General features: G+C 44.1%; 6 protein-coding genes across 8 annotated transcripts in view; 3 read left to right on the top strand and 3 right to left on the bottom strand.

Moving 5' to 3' along the window:
- Prx4 (Peroxiredoxin 4) overlaps positions 1-23,952 on the top strand; it is a 72,189-nt gene that overhangs the window by 14,523 nt on the left and 33,714 nt on the right. The gene's annotated exons all lie outside the window — the stretch shown is intronic.
- On the bottom strand, positions 3,504-4,636 carry LOC108652014 (uncharacterized). The gene is made up of 2 exons (XM_018102016.2): positions 4,134-4,636; positions 3,504-4,034 (listed from the first exon to the last, which is right to left on the bottom strand). The coding sequence occupies exons 1-2, from the start codon at positions 4,143-4,145 to the stop codon at positions 3,636-3,638; spliced, it is 411 nt and encodes a 136-aa protein (XP_017957505.1). The 5' UTR covers positions 4,146-4,636; the 3' UTR covers positions 3,504-3,635.
- LOC108652016 (uncharacterized) lies at positions 7,539-8,222 on the top strand. The gene is made up of 2 exons (XM_018102019.3): positions 7,539-7,686; positions 7,803-8,222. Exons 1-2 carry the CDS (start codon positions 7,678-7,680, stop codon positions 8,148-8,150), a joined length of 357 nt encoding a protein of 118 aa, XP_017957508.1. The 5' UTR covers positions 7,539-7,677; the 3' UTR covers positions 8,151-8,222.
- Positions 10,069-10,690, bottom strand: LOC108652017 (uncharacterized). Its single transcript, XM_030385866.2, has 2 exons — positions 10,585-10,690; positions 10,069-10,507 (listed from the first exon to the last, which is right to left on the bottom strand). Exons 1-2 carry the CDS (start codon positions 10,603-10,605, stop codon positions 10,280-10,282), a joined length of 249 nt encoding a protein of 82 aa, XP_030241726.1. The 5' UTR covers positions 10,606-10,690; the 3' UTR covers positions 10,069-10,279.
- On the bottom strand, positions 13,766-15,916 carry LOC108650357 (uncharacterized). Of its 3 annotated transcripts, none has more exons than XM_089259695.1 (3): positions 15,583-15,916; positions 15,031-15,324; positions 13,766-14,877 (listed from the first exon to the last, which is right to left on the bottom strand). In XM_089259695.1, the coding sequence occupies exons 1-3, from the start codon at positions 15,914-15,916 to the stop codon at positions 13,793-13,795; spliced, it is 1,713 nt and encodes a 570-aa protein (XP_089115821.1). In that variant the 3' UTR covers positions 13,766-13,792. The 3 variants fall into 3 exon arrangements, with proteins under 3 accessions (XP_089115821.1, XP_089115822.1, XP_089115823.1); XM_089259696.1 differs by having other exon boundaries at positions 15,031-15,192; XM_089259697.1 differs by having other exon boundaries at positions 13,766-15,049; positions 15,548-15,916.
- On the top strand, positions 16,898-17,868 carry tut (tumorous testis). Its single transcript, XM_018102013.3, has 3 exons — positions 16,898-17,083; positions 17,143-17,315; positions 17,377-17,868. Exons 1-3 carry the CDS (start codon positions 16,964-16,966, stop codon positions 17,774-17,776), a joined length of 693 nt encoding a protein of 230 aa, XP_017957502.1. The 5' UTR covers positions 16,898-16,963; the 3' UTR covers positions 17,777-17,868.

Below are 23,952 nucleotides of genomic sequence, written 5' to 3'. Positions count from 1 at the left end.
GCTGCGTATACGTAATATGTTACAGCGCTTTGCACTTTGCCGCGCTGCGAGTACTGCTGTAGCTGTATGGGTCAGTAAATCTTTTAAAATATTGTAATGTTACATAGTGCAAAAAGCAACATAAAAGGAAAAGAAAAGAAAAGAAAAGCAAGGAAAGGAAAAGAAAGCGAGCGAAGCGAGGCAAAAGCTGAGCAGCAGCTTAAGCGAGCTTCGAGTGGCAAGCCGTAAAACCAAGAGATGAGCAGGAGGAGCATGTCTTGAGAGCTGGCAGCAAGAAATGAAAATGATTTGAGGCATTAGGTAGAGCACATCTCCCGCCCCCAGCTATAAAACTGCATGCCTTCCGTGCCCGTGTTTTTTGGCCCCGGCCACAGTCCCAGCCCAAGCCCCAACTATGGCTCCGGCTCCGGATGCTGATTGCTGGAGATTTCCGGAACGATGAAAGCGCCAAGCACGCGATGATGTACGATATGAAGGCGAGCTCGTTTATTTCGCACCTGAATGGCAGATCAAGAGCGGATGGATGGGCGAGCCACATGAAACAATAAAAGTACAAGGTGCCAGCCAGGAAGTGCCATAAACGTGTGGGTGGCCGCCATATGTGTGAGCGTATGTGTGTGTGTGTGCCTCGAGGCATCCAAAAACTGGCAAAGAGGCAAAGGCAAGGCAAGGCTCACCTCCTGCTAAATGCTGCAAAGATGAAGTCGCTGCCAAGTCGCGCATCTGTCAGGCTCAGCCACCCATGCCCAGGCCGAGCTGAGCAAGAGCAAGAGCCAGAGCCAGAGCCAAAGCAAAAGGCCAGGTGAAAGTCATTTCACGCTGTTGTAGCGCAAAAGATTAAAATAATAGCAGCGCGTAAATTAAACAGCCAGAAAGACCGAGCAGCATCGGCGTATTCCTGCCTGCCACCCATGCAGCCAGTCGAGTGGCAACCGCAGCGATTCTTTTGTCTTTGCGCGTCTCTCTCTGTCTGTGCGTGTGTGTGTGTGTGTGTGTGTGTGCGGTCTGGTGCTAAAACCGTAAGACGCTTAGCAGCTAACGGGCATGGGCAATACTTGCCCGCCATTCGCACCATCTGATGCGCCACCAGAAACAACGGCAACAACAGCAGCAGCAGCAGCAGCAGCAGCAGCAGCAGCAGCCGCAACGAGAGCGGCAACAACGCGTTGTCAGCACTTCATTTTGAGCCAACATGCCGCGTGCTTCACTTAATGCGTCAGCCGAGGAGGTGGGCAGCAGGTGTATGACAGCACCCAAACCCTTGTAACATTATCCTGTAAACACACAAACGCAGTTGCATTACTTTACGGGTATTATAAAGCAAAGGCGGCAAAACTTAACAAATCAATATGTTAACGAATGGAAATATACATACATATGTTGATTTTATATTATTTATATTATATACTCATTAGCTTAAACCTACTTTAATAACTATTAATGAATTAATTTACATATTCACAACCATTGAGTTCTCTTTCAATGAACTAAACGTTTTCGTTTTATTTGTCGCCTGCACCGCTGCACACAATGTATTATTCTGTGCAGTACCGTTGCATGCAAAAGGGAATGAGTTGAGCGCTTTTCGGTATGCGCTGATTCGTTAAGCTGTCCTCCTCCCACTTCACGCGTTCCACTCTCGTTCTACTCCCACTACTTTGCTTCACTCTCTTCACTCTCTACTGTCGTGACTTTGAGTGCTTGTGGCTTGTCTTTTTCTACTTGTTACTCCGTCGCTACTTCTTCGTCTTTTTCGCTTTTGCGCTTCTCCTTAAGCTTAATGCTTTATGTTTGCCAGCTTTTAGCTCCATTGTTGTTGCTGCGGCTGCGGCTGCTGCTGCTTCTACTGCCTTTGCTGCTGTTGTTCTGCTGCTGCCATTGCAAGGTACTTTGCTTTTGTTCGATGAAACGTAAAAATAGCAACAAGCAACGAAAACTCATTTTTAGACAATGCCGCATAATTCCAACGGATGCGGATGAGGAATACAGCGTACGTCCTTTTTGCTGTAATGAGGTGCATGCTTTACCTGTTGTTGCTGTTCTTGTTGTTGCCACTGCTGCTGATGTTGTTGTGGTTAGCTGTTGTCTGTGTGAGCAAAGTTTCTCTACTTATGTTTACATTTCAATGCGTCGTTTTTGCTACCTGCTTCAAAGTAACCGCAAGAAGTTTTCTTACGCGCTGTCAGTTTTTATAATGAAAGCGGAGGGTTGCCAGACCCCAGCAGAAAAAAATATACATATGTATATAAGAGCAGCCAGGGCTGCCAGTAGCAGTAAAAATTTGCTTATGCATGGTAACTCAACAGAGAAGGTCACTTTAACTTTTGAACCCTTTTACACACACCAGCAAGCACACACACACACACACTCTCGCAGTCACATATGCCAGCCTGTTGCTGCCTTGTGATTTACAGTTGTTGTTGTTGCTGGTCATTTACGCCCATTTAGCCACATTTAACAAAGTCAACAATAAAGTCAAAAAGTTTTGTTGAAGTTGTTGTTGCTGCTACTACTGCTGCTGCTGCTGCTGCTGCTAAAGTTCAGTCGAAACGATAATTGCCAAAAGTTTTGGCCAGAAGCCTACCCACTCTGGGCCTGGTCAACAGTTATCAGTTTATCGAACTGCTTTTCCGTTCGACTCAAATTGAATAAACATCTAATTTCTATGCTCGGCTCTGCCCAGAGACACTTCTCCATAGACCATTAAATCATCATCATTCGCATTTCGGATTACGGAGCTGTTGACGTATTTAGGTTTCAGGCCTCATTAGCGACAACAGCAGCAGAAGCTGCAACAGGAGAACCAACAACAACAACAACAGCAACAGCAGGTGTCAATATTAATTTACTACCTGCTCAAGGATATTCTGCTTCTGGCTGGAATTTAGCTTTTCAGGTTTGGCAACCAGATACATCTGAGTGGGCCGTAGGCGTGCGGAAGAGCTGCTTCATATTTTATGGAATTTGTGGTCTCTGCGGTAATTACGGTAAAGCTAGCTGAGAAAATGTATACTAACAGAGTATATATAGGTAAATAATTATGTATATATATAAAGTAGATAAAAAAAATATAAAATGTCTAAAGAGAACGAGAGAAGCTAAAGAAGTTGAATTAGGAATGAAAACAATCCATGAAACAGATAAACACAAATATAAATAAAGTATTTATATAGTAAATTATAAAGCACTTATAATTTATCGATTTGAATTCTTTCGCATAATATATGTAATTTACTTCTGCATTAATCTAGACAAGAAGACGGATGTATCCCAAGATAGGCTTGATAAGATATTTGGATGGATCCACTTGGCAACCGAATGGTAGCCCTCGCTATTAATATGCAGAGCAGCTTCGCTCGGCTACGTCTTGAAGGCTGCCTAGTGGATCGGCCCATTAACGTGGCTAATGGAGCGGCTGAATTATTCGGGCAGGCGAACGTTGCGCATTTTTAAGCAAGGCCACAACAAATGGAAGCGAAAGAATAAATAAACAGGCAAAAATATTTCAATGAAACTTAAACTTTTATTTTAATGTCGTAAACAAAATCACAAGCTGTTGGTTGGCTGAGGTATGCGATATGCAAATATACATATATATACACAGATATATATATTTATATTGAACTGCACACACTCTACTTCTTCAGCAGCAGAGGGGCGGCGGCGGCTAGGGGGCGTGCCACATAGGGCGCAGCGAGAGGTGCGCTGTAGGCCAGAGGAGCAGCGGCAGCATAGCGAGTGTAGGCGGCGGCCAGGGGAGCGGTGTAGGCGGCAGCGACTGGAGCAGTGTAGGCAGCGGCAACGGGAGCGGTGTAGGCAGCGGCCAGAGGGGCGGTGTAGGCGGCAGCAACTGGGGCAGTGTAGGCGGCGGGGAAGGCGGCGCTATGGGCGATCTGGTGGGCGGTGTAGCTGGAGGCGTAGGGTGCCACGTAGGCGGCGCTGCCGACCACAGCCGGTGCGGTGTAGGCCAAGGGAGCGACAATGCCGGGCTTGGCAGAGGCCACAGCCACAACAGCGAAGAAGCAGACGGCGAACTGGAAAGAAGAAGACAATTAGAGCTGGAACTCGAAGCTGGAACTGGAGGTGGAACTGGAGCAGGTGCAGCAGCAGGAGCAGAAGCAGGAGCTACTTACGTATTTGAACATGTTGATTGTTTGGGTTTTGGATAGTTGTCAGCTAGTGGATGACCAGTTGATTTGTGATGCCAATTCGAAGACAGCGCTGCGCTTTTATAGCCAAATGCCTAAGCCGAAGCGTCAGCACTTACACTTTTCATCGGTTTTCGAGTGTCGCTGGCTAGTTACCCGTCTAGCTGCTGCTTGGTTATGCGGAGCACGCGCAACGGTTGCCAAGTCAACGACTGGCAACTGACGAAGACAATGCTGTCCATGTTGCGCATGCGCAATTCTTGGCCAGCGAATAATGTCGGTTGGCTTGGACTTAATGTGTCTGCGTGCCTGGCGTCCGTTACATTTGACTCGGCCATGACCTTCAGCTGCCGCCAAATGGCTTGCCAGCTGGGTAATACCGAAATACTCGCTCTCGAAACGGTAGCACACCAAATGTCGCTACTAAATGGTGTGATTAACGATATCACAATAAACGAATTGCATTTTAATTTGATGCTCATGAATAAATAGCTCAGAGGCGTTAAGTGTGGCTTGTGTAAATGTGCAGAGTGCTGCCAGATTGTTCTTAAGAATTAGGGCATTTTGTGTGTCTTTATTATTTGGTATTTATTTTTTGGTATGCTGGCGTGTAAGTTGCGAGTGTTGCCAGAAAGCTTGCAGTTTATGAATCAGTGCATTTTTAATAAATACATATATCATAATTAATGCGTTTTGAGTAGTATTTGGTATATTCATTAATTTTAAACAGGAAATAGCATCAAATTTAGTGCATTTTTTAATGCAATTCTCGCTGATTTACGTTTTTCTTTTCAAATATGTATGTAAATATATTCGTTCAATTTAATTAAAGCTCAGCTATTTCCATATGCTGTCCATTTCATGCAATATTTCAATACAATGTTTTCAACTATTTGCCGGCGCATATTTTCAATTATTACGTATACGCAATTTCAATGAATTTTGCGCTCAGCTTGATTAACTGTTTATGCGCCATATGCACATAATATACCATACAATGAGTGCCCCGCACGCGCACGCACCAATTACCATAACTAATGCCCCACCAAAGACCCTATCAATCCAGTCCAAGTACCTAAGAGCTTACCTACATACATATTTATGTATAGGGAGGGATAAACTCAGCTCACGCCAAATGAAATTCAATGGAAAATTAATTAACAAATGTCATAAATTGCCAAAGGGGGAGAATAAAAATGTGCGATATGCGAACCCTTGACAAACTGCGCTGGGGGCTGAGGCAAATGCAGCGCTTAAAAACTCACTAATTAGACGTATCGAGAGGGTGTATGTGTGTGTGGGTGTGGGTGTTTGTGTAGGTGTGTTGCTGTCAAGGTGTTTACAACACACACACACACACACATACTCAGTTGCACACACACTCGAAAAAGTGTTGAAGCGTGAATTTTGCTTAAAAATGCCAATTACGCGATTTCGCAAGAATCGAGCGCAGGCTGCGTGGCATGCGGCATGTGGCAGGGGCAGGGTGTAGCTGTGGCAGCTGCAAGGGTTGGTTTGTAGTGGGTGTCCGTAACATGCCAACAAAGTTGTCCTGCAAATATTTCTGCTGCTGCTGCTGCTGCTGCTGCTGCTGCTGCTGCTGCTGCTGCTGCCGCCTCTGTTGCTGCTGCTGCTGCTGCTGTTGATGATGATGTTGCTGATGTCGCTGAAGCATTTGTTTGGCTTCCCATTGCTGGCGGCTTGGCTCAAGTGTTTGCCTTGTGACTGTGCATATGCAACAGAGAATATTTTGCGGTGGGCGTGGTCGTGGGCATGGCTGACGCCCACTAAATGCACAATCATGAGGCAGCAGCAATTGAAATTAAGCTGCAGCAGCAACTGCCTCCTATTTGTCGCCCATCACTTGACTTGGGGGCGTGGCATGCGGCACAATGCGGCGACGCTTTCATTGTCAGGCAAATGGCGCATATTGGTTAATCCGTCTAAAAGCTTTGATCACACAAAAACCCAAAACCCGATTTCAAGTGCGACGCGACAATTCTCAAGTGACCCAACGGCGCTGGCAACATATCAAAGGAGTTGCCCCAGCTCACCAGCTCTCACTCCCTCTTCTATCCCGGCTGCCCGGCTAAGTGGCAGCGAGTAATTAAAAGAGAAATGTGCACAAAAAAGGAGCAAAGCAACAACAACAACAACAACAAAGCTGAAAAAAACGGAAAACCACCCGGCACAAAGCACAACAAGGACTTCGCTTCCTCTACACGCTCTGCAGTTAACTTCTCCTGCTCCACCCTTTCTCCCTCCTATTGAACCCTGCCTTATGTACTCGCTTTATTGCCCCTAATAAAGGCGTCTAGCGGCTGGGCGTGGCAGCAGCTGTGCGCGCGCGTTAATGCGTCGTCGCTCAAGTGCCGTAAAACGTGAGTGACACACACACACGCACACGCACACACGCACACAGAGAGAGGTCTATTATAAATTTTGTTTTGAATTTGTCTAGAAATGCGTGCGACTTTTGACGGGCGCTGGCTGCTGCCTTTAAGTGGTTTCAACAAATTATTCATGATAAAGTGCCAACAACAACAACAACAACAGCAGCAGCAGCAGGAACAACAACAATAACAGGATTGAGCAATGGCTTAGCTGCGTGAAGGCCATAAAAACCAGGGCTGCAGAAACAGAACATAAAATCCGAATCAAATTTGAAATGTGTATAAATAGATGTGATAGTCTTATGATATACATACATACATATATATTAAGACAGGTATAAACCTGTTATTATTTTTTATATTTTTCAGAGCAAAATTCGTAATATCTTAAGATATACTTTTAAATTAGTTTCAAATAAAACAATTTCTTGCTTCATGTATTACTGTTATTATTATAATATATATGGAGATCTCTTCAGTTCTACTCCTATTCCAAAATCTCATTCGTAATATCTCTTTCACTTACTCGAAATATACCATTCAAATTATTATTTGGAGCTCTACTTGAGTAAAATAAATGTTTTTACGCTCGATTTGCACTCAAAACTTTTTTGCCCTAGTATGACTCCTTTGTTCTGCCACGCCCCCTACGACAAACTCCTGCCCTTGACTCATGTCTGATTCGTGCCGCATATTTCCAAAGTTTTTTGTTGTTCTTGTTGTTGTTGTATTCTATAATTGGTTTATGGCTTTTTGTAGAGCCCGAGAGGAAGCCGCATTTCAATTGCTTTTCTTTTATTCATTCTTTTGTGTCGCAAAAACCTAATCAAATTACCAAAAGGCCGACGCGCACGTCCCAAATGCGATTTACATGCGATAACAACAACCACCACAACAACGACGACAACAACAACAGCCAAATATTTGGCCCAATAAGCTGAGCTGCCAAGTCGCCGTCAGCTATGCCCGTTGCATTTGTAAGTGCAACCTTCAGTCGAGGGCCCCTTCGATGCGCCACCCGGCCCAGAGGCGCGACTCAGCTATAAAAGCTCCCCAGTTGGTCAAAAGCGATATCAAACAACGTTCACAACTTTTACAGTTAACAACCAACCAAAAAAACAACCAAAACCATCAACATGAAATTCGTAAGTAGCTCCAGCTCCTGCTCCTGCTCCTGCTCCTGCTCCTGCTCCTGCTCCTGCTGCTGCACCTGCTCCAGTTCCAGTTCGAGTTCGAGCTCTAATTGTCTTCTTCTTTCCAGTTCGCCGTCTGCTTCTTCGCTGTTGTGGCTGTGGCCTCTGCCAAGCCCGGCATTGTCGCTCCCTTGGCCTACACCGCACCGGCTGTGGTCGGCAGCGCCGCCTACGTGGCACCCTACGCCTCCAGCTACACCGCCCACCAGATCGCCCATAGCGCCGCCTTCCCCGCTGCCTACACTGCCCCAGTTGCTGCCGCCTACACTGCGCCCATTGCCGCCGCTGCCTACACCGCTCCCGTTGCCGCTGCCTACTCCGCTCCAGTCGCCGCCGCTTACTCCGCTCCTCTGGCCGCTGCCTACACCGCTCCCGTTGCCGCCGCCTACTCCGCTCCTCTGCTGCTGAAGAAGTAAGACGTTGACTGAAATGTGACCAGGTCTTGACATCCCCAAGTGTAAATAAACAATTTCGCAAACATCCAAAAACCAATGCAGTAAATTATTTGATCGAAATGGAGCTCGGTCTTTGGGTTAGGGTTTGGGTTTGCTTCTCCGACTCACGCCTCCGTGTGCTTTGGCATGGCAACGAGTCTTTTGATACAAACAGCAGCAGGCAGAGAGTCGTTGACTAACATGCTCCTACTCCTGCTCCAGCTCCAGCTCCTGCTCCTGCTCCTGCTCCTGCAAGTCACATCTCCTCTGCTATCGGAATTTAAGGATCTGGGCAACGCTGGGCTGGGCGCAGTTTCTACTATTTAAAAAGGGATTTCTTTTTTATGAAATATGCTTCCTTTCAGCGCTTCCTGCCCCAGCGGCAGTCGAGTTTTCTGCTTGACTTTGCCCCAACCCCCTGCGGGTCCTCCCCCCTCCCCCTTCCCCCCCGGTCCCTGAAAGCGTTGAAAGCTTGAGAGGTGCCCCGGGCAACGCAGCTGGATACTGATGAAGGCGACAGCGCTGGAGCTGCTGCTGCTTATCATAACTTTGCCATCTTTACCGCTGCCGCTGCCTCCGCCCTCCCCCCCCCGGCTGTCGCAGTCAGGCTCTTAGCTCTGCTCATCCTGTGCTCAGGTAGTAAATGCCAAGTAGTTGTAAAGTTTTGTGCAGCGTAAGCGGAAAAGTCTTGTAAAAAAGAAATGCCAAGGGCGTGCCGTAGCAGGAGACGGCAGGAGATAGGAGAGGGAGGCGGATAGCTGGATAGCTGCAGCCAGGATGGTGACTGCAGCATTTTCACAACTTCACGGCAACAGATAGCGTCCAAATTTAATGACCTTTTATTCAATAAAACAGCGTCAAGCTGAAAACTTTGCTGCCTTCATAACGCCATGTTTCCCGGATCCGCTAATGCATTGTGCCCAGCGGGCAGCAGGAGGAGAGGGGCGTGATTGATGGCCAGCGACTGACTGCGCTCTTGTTCTGCCTTGACTTTGTCTCGGTTCAATTTGCATGTGTGTGTGTGTGTAAAATGGAAGCTTGTTTATAGTAATATTTGAATATTTTTTTAGGCAACATAAAATTGCAATTATTCAGTGAGTTGGCTGCAAACGAAATGAGGGAAAATCAGGAAATGGGAAAAGGCCGAAATCAGAGTGAAAAACTATTTGGAAAAAGCTTGCAGCATAATGAGAAATGCGAGCAAATGTTTTTCTTGCTTTATCTGTTTTTCTCTCTTTCTCTTCTTCTGTTTGTTTGTTTGCTTTCAACTCAACTGGCAGAGCAATAAAAATTGAGTAAATAAAATTTGTATTCACTTTATATAATTTTGACGATTTTTCAAGTCAGACAAATACACACACACACGCACACAGCTGGCTGCCAGACACTTACACACACACACACACACACACACATAGACACCTGGCACAATCTGCTGGGACTGATGCCGTTTCGAAATAAACACAATCATGTGCAAACGTGTTTTCAAATGGATTACATGAATAAAAGATTTATACACGTAAGGTAAATCAGTAGCGGGTTACCAAGGCACACACACAGAGAGAGAGAGAGAGGGAGGTAGAGTCAAAGACACATTCTGAGGCAGCCAAAGGTAAGACGTGCAGGTGAAAATATGCGCACATGTAAGCAAATTTCATAGGACCAAATGAAAATCCCACAGCCAATGCTGCCAGCTGTGGCAGCTAACAGACAAGCTACACGCTTGCCACACATACATTAACATATACACCGATGCAGATACAGATACAGTTACATATACACAGATACAGATACAAATCTGCAAAGAAACACGTGTACGTACGGCTGCCTTTTTTATTGATTTGCTTATTATTCTATATATGTGTAGGTATATATGTGTAGGTATGTGTGTGCATGTGTGTTTGTGTGTGTGTGTGTGTGTCTGTGTTGATTTCATAAATGCTTTTATTTTATTTACAGCAGCCGCCAAAACGAATCAACGTAAAATGTGAGACTCACACACACACGCACACACACACACACACGTAGTTTAATCAATTTTGTCGCTGTAGCTACACCTCTGCTCGCTCAATACTGTATATTTAGTACATATATAAAACAAAGCAACAGGCTCAGCGCCTCAAGTACGGATAGTAGGCGGGATACGCGGCGTATGAGCCGTAATAGACGGGCGTATACGCATACGCCGCATAGGCCGGATAGTAGGCGGCGGGGGCGGCGGCGGCGGCGACAACTGGGACAGCAGCTGCCGGTGCAGCGACGGTTGCATAGCCCACAGGCGTGGCAGCCAGCAAATGGGGCTTGGCCGTGCAGCTACTCAAAGAGAGCAGCAACGAGAGCTGTCAAAGGAAGAGAGAGAGAGACAGAGTCAGTGAGAGAGCGAGAGAGCGAGAGAGCGAGAGCTGATCGTACTCACCAACAGCACCTTGAACAGCATTCTATCCAGCCAAGTGTTGCACGTCTGATATCCAAAATTTGATTGACAAACTGAGCAGCCGTGTCAATCATATTTATAGCCTTCGGCCTGTCCAATTGCCTGAGCAGCTGACGTCACTCGCTCAGCCAGGGGAGAGCGTGAGAGAGTCATTAATATGTCGCTGCCGAGCGCAATAAGGCGCATAAATTATATTGTAATGCTATATCAAATTGCTAAATAAAAGAATCGGCAATCAGAACTACAATACTAAGTGTATGCAAATACTCGAATACCCTGGCCTATTTGCTGGACACTGGTAGCACCAGCAATGCTCTTTTATATACTATATAAAACTCTATAATATATATATGTATAATACGTTTAGGCTATTTCATAAATCAAAATTAATATAAATGTAGTGTCAATATTGTAATGTAACATATTTCGCATACATAAATCATTTACCAACACTGTTTGCAGCCTTTACTTGCTTTTGTTCTCTTCTAACTGTTTAAATGTCTCGAAGTAAACTTCGTATTATACTCTCCCTTTCTCAGAGTACCCATCAATCGTTTTCCAACACTGCTCCACGCATACATCCTGTTCGATTCCCCTACCAATGTCATGATACCCCATTCCCACACACGCACACACTTTGTAGAATTTGCAAACGTTTCGGATGCCTTCTTTGGACTGTCATTCATTACAAATAGCCGCAGCCAGCGCTGAGTAGCTCCATTGAGCGCCCGCCCCAAGACCCGCTCCAGCCCTAGCAGCGGGCCCAATGTCTGAGTTGCCTTTGTGCATAAGATATTTGCGTTTATTTAGACGTTGTAAAAATTATAATTATGTGTGCGTGCCATGCATGACAATGAGACAAGACGACACTGAGAAGGAGAGAGAGAGAGAGAAGGCGAGAATACAAAAGAAAACTGAAAAACAAGACCATATTTTGCGATCAATTCTATTAGATAAGCCCTGTGGGCGTTGCCTTCCAACGACACGACTCTAGGCCACAAAATTCGCAAACAAACGTTGATGATGATGATGATGATGTTGTTGATGATGTTTGTTTTTGTTGCTGTTGTGTTGGCTTCAACTATGCAGCCGACACTGGCAGAGGCTGGACGTTTGTGACAAAGTTAAGCAACATGTTTCACAAGCCATAAATAATTAATTTATGCAGCCGCTGTGTGCAAAATGCCTAAATATAGACCATAAATTTGCATAGTCAGAAGCTGATGAAGCCATTTGCCATCTATGCATATACGAGAGTAAGCATACATACATATATATTATTTACTATACCACTGCATATCCACACACACGCACACACACACATACAGTGAGCTGTAAGCAAACTAACTTTGATAAGTTCTCAAGAGATTAAGAAATTTTGTTTCATAGACTGAGCTTACTTATAAAGCAATCGACATTATTTAAATATTTTACAAGTTAATCAACACTAACTTAATTTTATCAGAAAAATATTTAAATATCAACACTAACTTAATTTTATATATATTAAAAAAATACTTAAATATTTTACAGGTTGATCAACGCTAACTTAACTTTATATATACTAAAAAAAAAAATATTTTTCATTATTTTACAAGTTTATCAACGCTAACTTAATTTTATATATATTAAAAAATATATATTTAAATATTTTACTAGTTGATCAACGCTAACTTAATTTTATATATATTAAAAAAATTATTTATTTAAATATTTTACAAGTTGATCAACGCTAACTTAATTTTATATATGTATTATAAAAAAATATATATTTAAATTTTTTACAAGTTGATCAACACTAACTTAATTTTATATATATTCAAAAAATACATATATACAATAGAATATCGCGTTAGTAATTATTATTCCATAAAAAAATATATGTAATAAGTAAATAATAATAATAATAGTTAACTTTACATTCACTGCTTAATAGTAAACTAATAAATATACTAAATGATGATATGCTAGTATACTTAGTATTTATTAAAAATCATGCTTCTCTAATTTTACACAAGCAAATTTAGCTATTAAAGCATATGAGAAATATTTAAAGTATTTTTATTGGCTTCCTTATAAAACGACTTTTCGGTATGCGTTTGGCTGGTATTTAAAAAATACTCAACTCGCTCCACTTCAACATTGCTCCACTGTGGCTGTGGCAAGTAAATTTTGTGCCGCAGTTACTTCAGCAATGCGGCAAGTTCATTGACCACTCGCAATTGCCGCTTGACCACGCCCACGCCAACGCTCACGCCCACACCCACACCCATAAGCAGCAACAGCAACTGCTTTTGGCGACATTTCCATTTTATTTCTCGCTTTGCTTGTTTCCGTTCGCTTCTTTTATGCGCTCGCTCGCTAATTTCAGCTGCTTACAAAATGGCGACGGCCTCGTGCAGCTGGCAGCCATTTTGTTGCTGTTGCTGCTGTTGCTGCTGTTGTTGTGTGCGCAGTGTTGCATAATTAAAAAATATTAGCCGTTGTTTACGAGCTGCCTCTCAGCTGGCAGCTCCCGCGGCCATTGTTGCTATTCAGCTCGAGATTACTAATTAAAGCATCGTAGAATTTCGAATTCATTAACAAGCAGCTGCCTGCAAAGTAAATAAACAATTGCATTTATTAACTTTACTTTTGTTTTTATAAAATTTATACTTTTATTATTTAACTGATTTTCAAATCATTTTACTTTTTGTTTTATATTGCATTTTCGTTAAATTATTTATATTTTTTTTATTTTTCTGACCAAATTTGATTTACTTTATTTATAATTTATATTTTACATTACACGTCTTGTACTTAATTTATATTAAAAATTAATTTTAATTTAATTAATTTTAAATTAATTTTACTTTTTGTTTTATATTGCACTTCCGTTAAATTATTTATATTATTTGTTATTTTTCTGACCAAATTTGATTTACTTTATTTATAATTTATAATTTACATTACACGTCTTGTACTTAATTTATATTAAAAATTAATTTTAATTTAATTAATTTTAAATTAATTTTACTTTTTGTTTTATATTGCACTTCCGTTAAATTATTTATATTATTTTTTATTTTTCTGACCAAATTTGATTTACTTTATTTATAATTTAAAATTTACATTACACGTCTTGTACTTAATTTATATTTAAAATGAATGAATTTACGTTAAGTTTGATCAAGGGAAATTTAAAAATAATTTATTCAACGCTTGTTCTAGGGTTACATTGCATGTGATCTGCCAATGTTATATTTTGTGCCCAGATGCCGTGGCCATAGCACATCCGGCTGGCGCCCATCTCAGTATAGATATGTTTGAGAGGCAGTATGTCGGACAAGCGAAGGGGCACGCGAGGGCGTGCGCGTCGGGGCGTTACCGGCCGTCGGAGCACACTGCGCGGCACGGCGGTGGCCAGCAGAATACGCCGATAGGTCCGCCAGCCATTCTTCCGATCGTACTCCTGGTGAAAGTACTGAGGCACTCCGCTCAGGACCTGCCAGCGCGCGAGGCGCGCGTGTGCCCGGTAGGCAGCTACTTGAAACCCCAACGCCTGCGCATCGATCTTCGGGTACTTGGGGTATTTGCGCAGCTTCCCATTCCTGTGGTAGTAGATGAGGCACTCGCGGCGCAGCTGCTTGTTGCGCCGGCGCAGATACGTCAGCTCGGCCTCGTTGTCACGCCTGGTCGTCTGTCCAGGTGAGGATTCGGGCGAGTGCCTCCTTGTTGGCTCTATGAGCGCCGTCACCTTCCGCCTCGCTGCAGCACTCGCCACCCGCTTCTCTGTCGCCTCGCTCGACGCCCGACTGGATGTACTGTCCACATCCTGCATTTGCTCGAAGTTCCCTCCCTTAGCTTTGATGATTTCCTTGTACAGCTTCGAGCAGCTTTTCTGTAAAGCCCTATCATTCACTTTACTGATGCTCTCTTCCGATATGGTAGACAGAGGAGGTCCGTCTAGCCTCCGCATTGACTCGACGACGGCCTCTACCTGCAGCATTCTCCCGCTCTCTGCCATGCACAGCAACCGCTCAGTCGCGCTCTGATAGCACTCGTGCGAATCGAACGTATCATAGAGCGTCTGATGTGAACTTGCGGAACTCCTCGTGCTCTCCCGTCCGAGGGTCGCCTCTTCGAGACTCGAGCGGTAGCTCAATTGACGCTTGATAGATGCAGTCCGATTAGAATAGATATCTTCTTTGGCTGTCGTCGACTCTTCCGTTTCAAGCTGAGAGGGTGTTTGCACTTCGGTCTCAGGCGGATATGGTGTTGACGCTTCGGTTTCAGGTGGAGAGAGTGTTTCTCCATCGGTCTCAGGCGGAGAGGGTGTTTGCTTCTCGAGTATAGGTGTGAGCACGTGTTTGGAATAGGTTCTACTTGTAGATACACTAGGCAGTGCCGTATATCGGTCCGTCTCGGGCGGAGTCGATGTTTCCCCAGGCGGAGAGGGTGTTTGCTCCTCGGGTATAGGTGTGAGCACGTGTTTGGAATAGGTTCTACTTGTAGATACACTAGGCAGTGCCGTATATCGGTCCGTCTCGGGCAAAGTCGATGTTTCCCCATCGATCTCAGGCGGAGAGGGTGTTTGCTCCTCGGGTATAGGTGTGAGCACGTGTTTGGAATAGGTTCTACTTGTAGATACACTAGGCAGTGCCGTATATCGGTACGTCTCGGGCGGAGTCGATGTTTCCCCATCGGTCTCAGGCGGAGAGGGTGTTTTCTTCTCGGGTATAGGTGTGAGCACGAGTTTGGAATAGGTTCTACTTGTATATACACTAGGCAGTGCCGTATATCGGTCCGTCTCGGGCGGAGTCGATGTTTCCCCATCGGTCTCAGGCGGAGAGGGTGTTTTCTCCTCGGGTATAGGAGTGAGCACGTGCTTGGAATAGGTTCTACTTGTAGATACACTAGGCAGTGCCGTATATCGGTCCGTCTCGAACGGAGACGATGTTTGCACATCGGTCTGAGAGGGTGTCTGCTCCCCGGCTATAGGTGTGAGGACGTGCGTGGAACGGGTTCTATTCGTAGTCACAACAGGCAGACCCGTATATCCGTCCAGTACTTTGTTCAGATTCTTGCCCATGCTGTTCACGTCCGTAAAGGGCACCTGCAGATAGCCAATCTCCTTCAAATGGCCGTACATCAGCAGCATCAAACTGTTTCTGGCCCACTTTTGGGGCTTGGGCGCAGCTAGGAAGATCTGTAGCCAATATGTGATGAGCTCTTGATCCGATGCGGAGGCTTCCTGTTGGAAGACCGGCTCGTATTCCTCCAGCTGTTGGGCGAAATGGCGATCCAGCCATTTCTCATTGGGTTCCTTCGTCATTGCCTGTATTCAAATATAAATATGTATATTTATTTATTCCAGAGAGAGAGAGTTAAAAAAATATATGTAAACTGCTGAGTATCCAAATATAGAATGAGCTCAATTCCCAGGCCGAGTTGCCCAGCAAGCTAGCAAGTGGCTTCAACAATCTGTCAAGGACGCTGTAGCAGGCCATGACAGGATTATGATGTCTGCCTCCAGGCGAACTGCGACCGCGCATAACTTTCACAACATCGCATCAAGTGGAGCACCAAGTGGCGCTGCATGCACCTTGAAGTGCCACAAACCAACGCCATGTCATTTACAATAAGCACAAAGGCAGCTGGCGGAGATGCCTGCGCCGACAGCAAAGCGTGTGGTTTGCCTTGTTACGCAAATTTTCATTAGCGCTGCGCGCGTATAAATTAGGAAAATGAAGCAGCAGGCAGCGGCAAAGCACTTGAGTGCAGCGGAACGGCTCTTACTCTCGGCTGGGGCGCCTAAGCTTGCCCCAGCAGCGGGTGGCCCAACCACAGCCACAACAACAACAGCTAGCAAAGTGTAGCTGCTGCGGTCTGTGGCTAGCAAAGCAGGTGTGTGTGTGTGCCTCTCTGTGTGTGTGGGCCGCATTAATTTATATTGTTAGGCATGAGCTAGAAAATAAGCACGCACAACCTGTCCAAAACAATGCCAAGACAGCAACAGCAACAGCAACAACAACAAGCACTAAAATAAATACCAAAAGTCTAATTATAGTGTTTTTATTTCAAATTGCAATAGCCGCACTGATATGGCAGCCCTGTCCATAGTAAGCTGCTGCTCGCCATTAAAATCATCATCAAATTTAAAATGGCAGCAACTAGCATACCAGCACTAACCAGATACCAGCATACCATCTTTCTCACGTACACGACTGTTTATCGATATATCTGCATACATACAAATGCATTTATGTGATCACACCTCCTATCGCAACTAGAGCTACATCTCGCTGGCAACGCTGCGACGCTTGCAGCTGGCAACACTGTCTTTTGCAGCTTTTGCGCAAGCGTTCCGCACTTTATTGAAATGGATTACGAGCCACAGCACAAATATCGTAAAAATCAAGTAAACGGCACACTTTATGTGACCACCTGCTTGTATTTGGATCCCCACAGGGTCGCCGAGCTGGAGCAAGGCGCCGATGAGGTGAAACCCATGTATATAGATCACACAAAACAAGGTACATACTAAGCTTACTTTTGCAGCTGTTTCTGACTCACATTCACAAGCGCACCACGGCGGACCACATCATGCAGGTGGCAATTGACCTGGGCCCCGTGTACACGCTGCGCTTCAAGGTTGACCTCTCGGGCTGCAGTCGTGGCTATGCCTACCTACAGTACGTCGATAGAATGCACAAAACGGAGCTAATTGAAACGTAATAAATCTAGTATTTAGACCAATAAGTACATATATTTATAACCTTCCTTGATCATTAGGCTGGAGCATCGCTTTCGGCGCGAGAATATGAGGATTCATGTGCGCGAGTCACGCAATCGCAGAGATCTCATCCTGAACAATGTCCACCACCTGACACCGCTGCAGGTGCATCATGAGCTGCGCCTGGTCAGCCACTATCTGAAGCTCACCGTGTACGAGTATGAGCCCAAGCGCTACATCTATGTCATAAAGTATCGCAACAACGACGAGGCGGCCATGGCGCATCACAAGCTGCGCAACAAAGCGGGACGCTTCGGCCTGGATGCGTCTATCGATTGGCTGGACAAGGGTCAGATGCTGAGGGACCTGAACCTAGAGCACAGCTGCTGTGTCCAGCTATCGCGCGACTCTGACCACCTCCAAGCCAGTGCCAACAGCTGCCGTTGCTTCTGTATTTAAGTGCAATCCTTCTATTTGATACACATACATACATATGTAAATGAGAAAAAACCCAACTTTAATTATACGTTTCCTGCTTTTGTGATTATAAATGCGACGCTTTACTCATTCTTCTTTCTGCTGCTTGCCTCAAGAGCAGCCGCATCTTCTTGACTTCATTAAAGTCAAGGAGTGAAAACATTGTAAGGATATGAAGAAGTTGTTTTCTCGCATGCAAATTAATGCGGTGTTTATATTAAATACTCTATTGTAGGGTATTTAGCCTAGATCATAATGTGTGTACGATGTTAAAAATTATATGAAGATGAATGTCTCTCTTGCTACTCTAGCTTGTATGGAAGGCAAGGATCTTAAAGCTGTTGGTCTGGATGAGTTGAGTGATGTTGCTCTCTAATGCATGCGTAAATCGATAACATTATCGATATAATCATAAGTAACGATAATGATTCTGTTTAAGATATCGATGTGTCAGTCAGATCTGCTACATCAATTAGAGATCAATATACGATCGCTTTGATCTACCAATAAGAAAGTTCCTTTAACCCAACCAAGTTCAGGGTATTTCCGAAGTCGTTGACCCACAGCTGAAGCACTCTGCTTATTGTTATTGTTGAGTGCGACAACTGGCTGGTGACAGTGAGCCGCTGCAGCAGCTGCCACATGCCACATGCCACATGCTACTTGCCACCTGCCACCCAGCCCAGCCCAGCCCCGCACTTTGGGGCAATGCAAGGGCCTGCGGCATAATGCAATTAAATGAGTGCATTAAGCAAGAGCAGACCCAGCAGCGGCAGTAGTGGCAGCAGCGCTCGTCCACCTGTACAGGCTGCCATGGATAGACAAACTTCAACCGGGCGTGGGCGTGGCTGAACTGAAGCTCATCCATCAAGGCGGCGCATAGTAATGCGATTGTCAGCAGCAGCTGGCGGATGTTGTGCCTCGACGGAAGCGGATGCGGATGCGGATGCTGTTGTCCTTGCTGCTGCAATTAAATTAGAGCTTGAAAATCGAAATGCAGCTTTACGGAAAAAGAAAACAGAAACACAGGCGCAGTGGGGAAGGAATGAGGCGGGAGGACGGCTAGCCGGGAGAGTCGCGTGAGTCGAGAGTCTGAAGAAAAAGTTAATAAATATTCATTGGATTCTGTCAGGCAGCACCTCCGTGTTGATTTGCATTAATTTGTTAATTCAAGCGCAAAGTGCCACGCCCACACCAGCGCACACCAGCACATCCCTAACCACTTGAAGGCCATTAAAGGTCCCGCTTTTTGTGGCATTTGCAATTAAATGGCTCGGATTTTTGCTACTTGCTGCAGGCAACTGTGGAGCTTAGCCTCAGCTGGCATCGCTGCGACTTGTGACCCATTTTGGCCATGCCAGGACTTAGCCTCAGCCGAGCCGGGCGAGCCGAGCCGAGCCGGGCGTATTGAAGCTAGTGCCAATATTTGCTTAGCATAACTACCCTCAGGTAGGTGTGACCCCGTTTGCTTATGTCTTTAAGGCGTCGCCCCGCGCGTAGGCGTAAGCGTAGGCGTGGATCCAGGGATTTGGGTCAGAGATTATATGCCTGGCATTTGCTCTGTGCGCTGCGCCCTGTGTGTAGCGACTTTCAAACGGAAAGCGAGAGTTATGCACATATTGTGCTGGCCCGGCCGGGTCTGGCTTAAAGCCAACATTCAGTCTAAGCCCTCGCTGGCAGCGTTCTCTGCTGCAAGCTCACGTCGACCGCAGCGGGCCAAAGTGGGCAAAGAGCATTCCAGATGCGATTGTGGCAACAGCTACAGGATACAGCACTTAGCTTCATTTTTTTTGATGATGACTCTTCCCTTTAGATTCGTTTTTCCTCTTTTTTTTTTTTTTTTTGGGTAAGCAAGTTTTCTTTTGGCCAGTTTTCCATTCGGAAATGGCATTAACAACATGCGTCATGCATATGCATGGCTTTAGCTCTACGTTTTTTTCGGTTTTTGGCCGGAATCCACTCGTCTGGCTAGAACCAAAGAATTCGCTGTCCCAGCTGCGGTTACATGAGCTATGAAGCGGGAAAATGCACGAAAATTGTTACAAAAATACGCTTAGTTAGCATTAAATCAACAGTCAGCTCAGAGCAATGCCTTAAAGCCTGGCCTGGGTGGAATCATAGAAGAGTTACATCACTATCCATTGTATGGCTAGTGATTCTATTGAAGTTTGGTCAGTTACAAAATTCTTAAGCTCAAACATTGAATCAAATCAAAGCCTAAATAAAAATACTAAACACATTTCACATCGATTCGCCAATGGCTTAAGAAACATGAATTTCTTATTAAACAAAACGAGAATTATTTATTTACATCAAGGCAACCACAAAAATGTTGCTCAAGCTCAAAAGCGCAACAAATTCCAAAAAGCGTAAATAAAACCAAATTAAGCTGCAAACAAAAATACCAAAACTGAAAATACCTAAGGAACCATACGCATACCAAGGGAGTTGCCAGAGGTCTAGGAAAGAAGGCAAATGCCTTTACTAATTTCGCAAGGAAAATATTAAATATTTGGTATATTTGGCAACAGCTTTTGAGCATAGATGAGTCTGGGGCTTGGGGGCTTTATACTTTATTAAACAATTCAATTTTAGCACCAGCTACAAATTGAGCTCGAGTCCCAGCCGGTAGCAAACCTTTTGGGCCATAAATTGATAATGACTGCTGGCAATATTTTTATAGAGAGGCAGCAGGAGCCGGCGTAGGCAGTGCCTAATCGCCATGGCTAATGCGCCAGAAGTCGTCTCTCTCTCCCCCTCTGTTTTTTACTAAAATTAATGAAAAAAGTTGTGGACACAGTTGTGGGTTAGCCTGTGACTTTGACATAAAGCACAAACAACAACAACGAACGGCACATTTATGTATATTTGATGTGTTCCTTACACTGTGAAATCCTTGAGGTATTATTAAAAAATTCGTTGCTGTCCCTCTAAAAAACCAAGTGAAAGCCCTACAGCAGAGGGTCACGACTGTAGAATACTCGTTCTGAGAATTTGCCATGGAATAGCCAGAAAGTGAGGCAGAATATGCAGAGAGTCCGTAAGAGAACGACTAAACATAAGAAACTGATGTCTATGACATCTAATTATTATTTATATTAATGTGCATAAGCCTTATACATATATGAATATTCTTTGACAACGTAATTTGGTAATCCTATTTAAATATACTTGCATTTCTGTTAGTCTGTCTGTCTAACAGAAGCAAGAGCATCGAAGAGCTATAGAAGATCATTCAAGTTGTCTTCATTTGTATGCAGAAGCTCTCATTTGGTATTTATACATGAGTAAAACGAAGTTAAAGTGCTCGCAGCAGCAGAGGGCGCTCCTATTGGTCCACTGCAACGATCGCTACCTGTCGCCGAAGAAGAGAGATCATTTAAGTTGTCTACATGTGTATGCAGAAGCTCTCATTGGGTATTTTTACTTGAGAGTGCAGCAGCAGAGAGTGCTCCCATTGGTCCCCTAAAAGTCGACTGCAACGATCAAAATTTGAGCGCAACTTGGTGAGAGTGAAAGTCGCCCTATATATTGGGCAGCAGGCGCTGCATTTCTTCAGTCGCCCAGGCCCGGTGGGGGTCAACAGTGCAGTGCAGTAAAGTGAAGTGAAGTGAAAAATAATATTCTGTGATCGCTCAGCTACGCATTAAGGACTTGGAAGAAATTCTCGAAGGAAACAGAGATAATGCTAACAAAACAAAATTCTTTAAACACATGAAATTCTTAGAAAAAATACCTCAAATGAATATACCAAACTAATATACCCGATCTCTGTTTGAGAACAAGCACAGCTAGCAGCCTGTTGTAGTTGTTGTCGTTGTTGTAGCAGCGCCCCAAATGAGTTTATGAGCGTGTCATGTTGTTGTCCCTGTGTCGCTGCGTCCTTGTTGCTCCTTGCCATTGCTCTGTGTTTATATTGCATATTAAATATATTTTGGCAGTTCTCTGGCCCCGCCCCCACCCCTGCAGCATCACGTTCGCCTTACCGTCTGTAACTTGGCTTGTTGACAATAAAATAACATTTTGCACTCACTTATCCAGCTGGTACTTCAGCTTCGAGAGTTTTAATGAAAAAAGTTTCATTTAACAGAAACATACATACATATTTACATGCATGCATATATATATATTATATGTATAATAGAGTTGTTTGTATGCCGATTGTCTTCCTTCTTACTCAGCCCGCAGCTGTTTTCCATTTGACTGTTTGCTTCATTAAAAACGCATGCCAATAAACACAATAAAAACACTTCATCATTGCTTGAATTTCTTGTGCAAACTTTTTTCGCCCCCCAACAGTTCAACTAACCATCTACGTGGCCATCATCTCAATATATATTGAGCATACGCAGCGTGAGCCAAAGGAGCAGCCGCTGGATAAGAGCTGACTGCCTGCCGGACTGCCCCACTGCCTGGCTGACTTCTAGCAGCTGCAGATGGCTGACTTTCTTATGGCTTTGCCTGATTGTCTGTTGCTCCGACGCTCACTTTTCGCTATGGCCATTGAAAATCAATCAATAAAACTCCGAGAGCAAAGTCGATTGTGAGGAATGTTTGTACCCTGCACATAGGAAAGAAAGAGTATGTAAAGCATTAACGTGGATAACAATAGAGAAATAACAATCATAGTACACTATTATAATTTTATGTATATGTAGGGCTAGCAATCTCTTTGGAACTGTTCAAACTACACACATAGAGTTTGGTATACCTCTACTCTAATAAATACAAAATGAAATTTAAGACCACAATCATATTAGGTTTTCTTTCTAGGGTATCTTAAAGTTACTACTCTACTCTAATCACGCCTCTCTCTACAGACATGTGCACTCTATATGGTTATAGAGTCATGTCTCTAGCCCTGTGCTATGTGAAGTTTTTGAAATGCTATGCGCAATATTGAAGCAGCTGCTCATACTTTGGCCAACATTCCAGCTCAGAGTCAAACAGACAGACGGACGGATGGACAAATCAACGGAACGACAATTGGACGGACAAATCGATTATTTGCAAAGCATAAAATACAGCATTAAACGAAATCAAATATAAAATCAAATCAAATGAAATAAAATAAAATATGGTTATGCCAAAGGCGCCCGCTCTATCGCCCTCTCCTGCTCTCCCTCACGCTCTCTCTCTCTCTCTTTCTCTTGCTTTTGCTGTAAATGTTGGCAAATTCCATGAACGTTTTCTCCAACAGAAGTTTAATTTCATTTCGAATTCGCCTTTGCCGTTGCCGTTGCCAGGCAGCTGTTGCTCTACACTACACCGTCCCTCCGCGCCCCCCTCTAGCTGTGCGCGCTGCTATTTCATCTACTTATTTCGCATTATTTATTGTGCAATAAAATACGAAAAAAAAACGGAAAAAAATGTAAAACTTTGCATTTGCATAGCTACAAAATATGTATATAGTATAGTCAGCTCTTTGTCCGAGCCACACTTTCGCCTGCAATTTTGTACCAGAATTTCATTATCAACGAATGTCGCTTAAGTGCACATTGAATTCAATTAAGCACCAACACATGCAGAACAGAACGTAGAGAAAGAGAGAGAGAGAGAGAGAGAGCGTTGGCAAAAGAAAAAAAGTAAAACTATATTTTCATAGTTGGCAATTGAAAATTGCATTATACAACATGCATTTTCCATATTGAGAGCTGGCGCACCCAAACCCATACACACACCCACACACACGCATTCACAGGCGTGCATATATTGCTTTGAGCAAAGCAAAAGCCGCAGTTCAAACCCCACATGAGGTCAGGCTACAGAATCATATCAAATTTGGTTTCTGTTGCGCTACATTAGGTTCTGCTTGGCTCTCTGCTTGGCAAGCAATCCATTTGTGAAGAATTATAACAAATGACTATTAAGTGACGTCTATGAATATGGGTCTGACGCCTTTTTAATTAGCTATTTTCTGTTGAAGAAATAACTGCTCACATTTGAGAGTGGCCAACTCAGATATTTTTGTGACAAAAATAACTTGATTTGTCAAAGTCTGCCTGCCAACGCTTTTAAACTTTAGCATTTGATAATTAGGTATTAACTGGTCCCACTTCATAATAGTTTTCTTTCATTTGTTGTTTTTATTTCAATTGCTCCCTCTCTTCTTCGTCAGTTATTTCTGCAACGAGCTGCCAAAGTCAAGCATTTAACAA

The sequence above is a fragment of the Drosophila navojoa genome, chromosome 4 (genome assembly GCF_054131105.1).
Source record: "Drosophila navojoa isolate 15081-1374.11 chromosome 4, UAZ_NAV_1.0, whole genome shotgun sequence".
NCBI lineage: Eukaryota > Metazoa > Arthropoda > Insecta > Diptera > Drosophilidae > Drosophila > Drosophila navojoa.
The sequence above is the reverse complement of the archived record's forward strand: the minus strand, read 5'-3'. Positions and strand labels throughout refer to the sequence as shown.

Excerpts from the sequence above, each read along its gene's own strand:
- LOC108652017 (XM_030385866.2), bottom strand. The coding sequence starts at position 10,605 with ATGCTGTTCAAGGTGCTGTTG. Across the intron at positions 10,508-10,584 it reads TGCTGTTCAAGGTGCTGTTG|CTCTCGTTGCTGCTCTCTTT; the intron begins GTGAGTACGATC and ends TTCCTTTGACAG.
- LOC108650357 (XM_089259695.1), bottom strand. The coding sequence starts at position 15,916 with ATGACGAAGGAACCCAATGAGAAATGGCTGGATCGCCATTTCGCCCAA. Across the intron at positions 15,325-15,582 it reads TTCCACGCACGTCCTCACAC|CTATACCCGAGAAGAAAACA; the intron begins CTATAGCCGGGG and ends TCGTGCTCACAC. Across the intron at positions 14,878-15,030 it reads GGAGCAAACACCCTCTCCGC|CTGAAACCGAAGCGTCAACA; the intron begins CTGGGGAAACAT and ends CACTCTCTCCAC.
- tut (XM_018102013.3), top strand. The coding sequence starts at position 16,964 with ATGGATTACGAGCCACAGCACAAATATCGTAAAAATCAAGTAAACGGC. Across the intron at positions 17,084-17,142 it reads TGGAGCAAGGCGCCGATGAG|CTGTTTCTGACTCACATTCA; the intron begins GTGAAACCCATG and ends TTACTTTTGCAG. Across the intron at positions 17,316-17,376 it reads AAAACGGAGCTAATTGAAAC|GCTGGAGCATCGCTTTCGGC; the intron begins GTAATAAATCTA and ends CTTGATCATTAG.